Source organism: Galeopterus variegatus, unplaced genomic scaffold, assembly GCF_000696425.1.
Source record: "Galeopterus variegatus unplaced genomic scaffold, G_variegatus-3.0.2 Scaffold1124, whole genome shotgun sequence".
Taxonomy (NCBI): domain Eukaryota; kingdom Metazoa; phylum Chordata; class Mammalia; order Dermoptera; family Cynocephalidae; genus Galeopterus; species Galeopterus variegatus.
The window spans coordinates 278,451-282,259 of NW_007727235.1; the positions used below are offsets into that span (position 1 = coordinate 278,451).

Below are 3,809 nucleotides of genomic sequence, written 5' to 3' on the forward strand. Positions count from 1 at the left end.
TATGTTGGCAAGAGGGCTGATTCCTGATTCTAGGCCCAGAGCAGCCTCACTTCCCTTCCCTGAGCCCCAGCGAGACCCCTCTCTGAGGGCCTGTTAGTCAAAAACCTGGCAGGAATCCAGCCCTGTCAGGGGCTGCTGGGCTGCTGTTTGTTCCCTTTTATTAAGCACATCCAGGTGTGTTTTATTGCAGACAGTTCCCTGGGCTCCTGTTTCCACATTTGTCTCCTTTGAGCCTGAGATTGCCAAAGGCTTTCACAGCTAATGGACCTTATAGTTCCCAAGAGCCATTTAAGGGAGGTACAGAACTCAGCGGTGGTAATTAGTCAAACGAAACACGGATCTCAGGAGACCCACTGGAGCTGAGTGGCAGGAAGTGAGGATGTAGCGACAGGATTCTCAGACCTGTGGCAGGTGTGGGGAACATGAGCACAGGCTTGTCCTCACCTCACCTCTCCCTGTTCCCTTGCCCATCCCTACCTCCTCCTCCTAACTGGGAAAAGACTCCTAGGAGCTTAGTGGCAGCGTCCTCAGGCAGGCTAGTGTCCTGGGCGTCTGAGGGGCTGCAGTCACACTTCTGAGCTAACCTTGACAAGCTACTGCCCCCTTTTTCTCCAACAAGTCTCACTGACTGACCCTTCATGAAGGCTGAGGTCTGAGCTCAGGTGCCACTTCTCAGGAGGCATATAATGTTCTGTTCAAAACCTGGGCTTTGAAGCCAGACTGTTTGGGTTCAAATCCCAAACCAACTACTTTCAAAGTTTGTGATCTGGTGCAAGTCAGTGAATCTTTCTGTGTCTCAGTTTCCTCGTCTGTACAGAAGGGATAATACTGACATCAAAGGGTTTATTGTAAAGAATAAATGGCACTCTTCTTAGCATGGTACCTGGCACATTGTAAGCACACAAAAAGCAGAAGCTATTATTATGCCAAGAGCAGATCTGGTGGGCTGAGCTGGGGGCTGAAGTCTTTATCTGGCATTTATATCCTGCCAGGCCCAGGTTTGTTCCTCTCTCGTTGGGCAAAGAGAGCAAGTCCTCCAAGGAAGCAGCCCCCTTTCTACGGGGGAGGATGGTGGAGGACAAGCTGGGAAAGGAAAGACGTATTAGTCCATTTTCTGCTGCTATAATATAATACCTGAGACTGGGTAATCTATAAACAATTGAAGTTTATTTGGCTCAGAGTTGTAGAGATTGGGAAATCCGAGGGCACTGCTCTGGTGTCTGGTGACAGCTGTCATGCTGTATTGTTCTATGACAGAAGGCAGAAGGGCCAGTGAGACAGACAGAGAAAGGGGGCTGAACTCCCATGATAACTGACCCACTCCTGTGAAAACAGCATTAATCCATTCATGTGGGTGGAGTCCTCGTGACCTACTCACCTCTTCCCAGTACTGTTACATTGGCAATTAAATTTCAACATGAGTTTTGGAGGGGACAAACATTCAAACCAAAGCAGATGTTGAGCTCAGCCTGCTGCTAAATTCAAGGGAGGTAGGAGGGAACCGACACTTCCTGAGCCTCTCTTCTCGATCAGGCATTGCCCGCTTTATCTCATTAATTCCCCCCAACCCTGTTGATGCCTCAGAGAGACGAAGTGATGAATGCCAAGTCACACAGCAAGGAAGAGGGAGCCAGGATTGAAGCTCAGGGATGTGAGATTTCTAAGTGACTGTGCTTTCTGCCATGTTTTGCTGTGGTGGATGACCAGGGTCTAGACCCTAGACACTTGGCTTAAGGTCTGCCATCTAGAAAACCCATTGGAGATCACTGATCTTTGCTGGACTCACAAAAGAGTGCCAGAGTTTGGGTCTTTCTGGGTTCATCACTGGGTTTTTCCTGATTGTACACTGGGTCCTGGGCTATTCTGGGAAGCAAGGGCTAACTTTGTAGGGGGCTTAAGTCTGTCTCATTACCATCATGAGCAGTGCTGCCCTCCCGGGACGCACAAGGAAACTTCCTCTCTCTGTCTGCAGGTGGACGGTGTTCTGTGCTTGGCTGACATCCTGACTGACAACAGCCACTCAGAGGCCACACGGGCTGAGGCTGCAGCTGTGGTGGCCCAGGTCACCTCCCCACACCTGCCCTTCACCCAGCACCTCAGTAGCTTTCTGGAGAGCATGGAGGAGATCGTGACGGCCCTGCTCAGTGAGTCACCCTGGGTGGGTGGGACCCCTGGGTGAGAGAGCCTTGGCACAGCTGTCTTCAGGAAGGCCAGAGAGGGATTCCTGTCCACTGCTTGCCACACCCCAAGTGTCTTCTGCATAGATGACCACACTAGCTGAAATCCCACCATTAATGGATTAGAGTCAGGCTTGGAAGAGCTCTATTTTCAAGAGTCTCCCATTAAAATGCATGCAGCCTTCTGAGAAGTAACTAGAAGTTGGGGATTAATTGGCCTTTCAGAAGAGAGTCCAGGACAAGCCCCAGGGAGGAGAGGGTCCTCATATTTTGAGGTTCAGATCTTTGGCCAGAAACTTTGATAGGCTTTGTTCCTAAAGTCTCAGTCTTTGTACCCAACAAATCTGGCAGTGAAAACTGAGGGCAGATAGCTTCTCAGAGAGCACCAGCTCACCATGACCTGCTGCCTGAAATCCCACCACTGGTCTCACATCACGGGGCCTTGAAAGCGTGGACTCTTCTGGGTTCCACTCTTTGGATGTCTATACTTCTGGCCAGAGAATCATAGCCCCGTACCTAAATATTCTCCTTTCCTAGCTTCTCTTTGCTAAATTGCAGAAACTAGAGGGACTCTTCTGGATAACAATCCTCAGGACACTTGTTTTGCAAACTACCTCCTTTTTTGTAAAAAAAAAAAAAAAGGGCTGGTGGTCATCTGTTTTTCTGCTTCTATCTCTATCTCTGTTACTGTCACTACACACACGTCTTATTGAAACTGAATGAAAATTAATTTCATCAGAAAATTTAGGGTTAGCACTCCGAGTCACCATAATAGGGCCATTGCATACCAGGGATATCTGGAACAGCACAAACTTAGGGGCAGTATAGAACAATGGGCTAGAATTCAGAACACCTGGGTTTGGGTTCTGGCTTTTCTTTCACACATTCGACAAACAGCTATTGACCAGCAACCCTGTCCAGGCACCAAGTGAGATTCTGCCACTCACTTACCAGGTCACATTGTAAAGCTCACTTTCCAGTTTTCCTAATACTGTATATAAAATGAGAGGTTGCAACTTGTTTCTCTCAAGGGTCCTTCTAGCTCTAGAATTTTAAGATCTGCAAGTACTTTGCCCATAGGAGACATCAGTTAAGTTGACTTTATGGCTGATTCTAGTTATAAGGGCCTGGTGCCTACAGGTCAGGCTGGGAGAAATTAATTTGCCAACATCCACATTTATTCGAAATTGAGAAAACATGGAAGCTAATTGCTGAAACTCTTGGCTGGAGGGAGCTCAAGGGAACATAAAGTTTAATGCCTATTCTATAGGGAAGAAATTTGGGCCTTAAAAGGTTTAGAAAGTTTCTCAAGGCCACACAGTACCATTAGGATTCACTTATGCAAAGAGTCTTATACTCAAACATCCGACAGAACCTGGCAGAAGGCTTAAATGAGTTGAAGAGAGCCAGATGGAAGAAGAAAATAAGGGTTGGTTCCTCTATCGAATGAATTAGCAACATCAAACTGAAAAGCACATGCGCTGACTAGATGGAGGGAGTCACCAGCAAACTCCAGCTGATTGTTGTTATGTAGGAAAGGCCTGGACTTTTAAAATAAGATAAAAATCCTAAATTTTATACAAAATCACCCAATTTAGAAATGTTATCAAATAATAAAACAAATAAATCAAA

General features: G+C 47.0%; 1 protein-coding gene across 1 annotated transcript in view; it reads left to right on the forward strand.

The window, feature by feature from the left end:
• INSC (inscuteable homolog (Drosophila)) overlaps window positions 1–3,809 on the forward strand; it is a 145,550-nt gene that overhangs the window by 112,344 nt on the left and 29,397 nt on the right. The window contains exon 8 of the mRNA XM_008574984.1: window positions 1,973–2,144. Within this exon, the coding sequence (XP_008573206.1) occupies window positions 1,973–2,144 (172 nt within the window). The remainder of the gene's footprint in view (window positions 1–1,972; window positions 2,145–3,809) is intronic.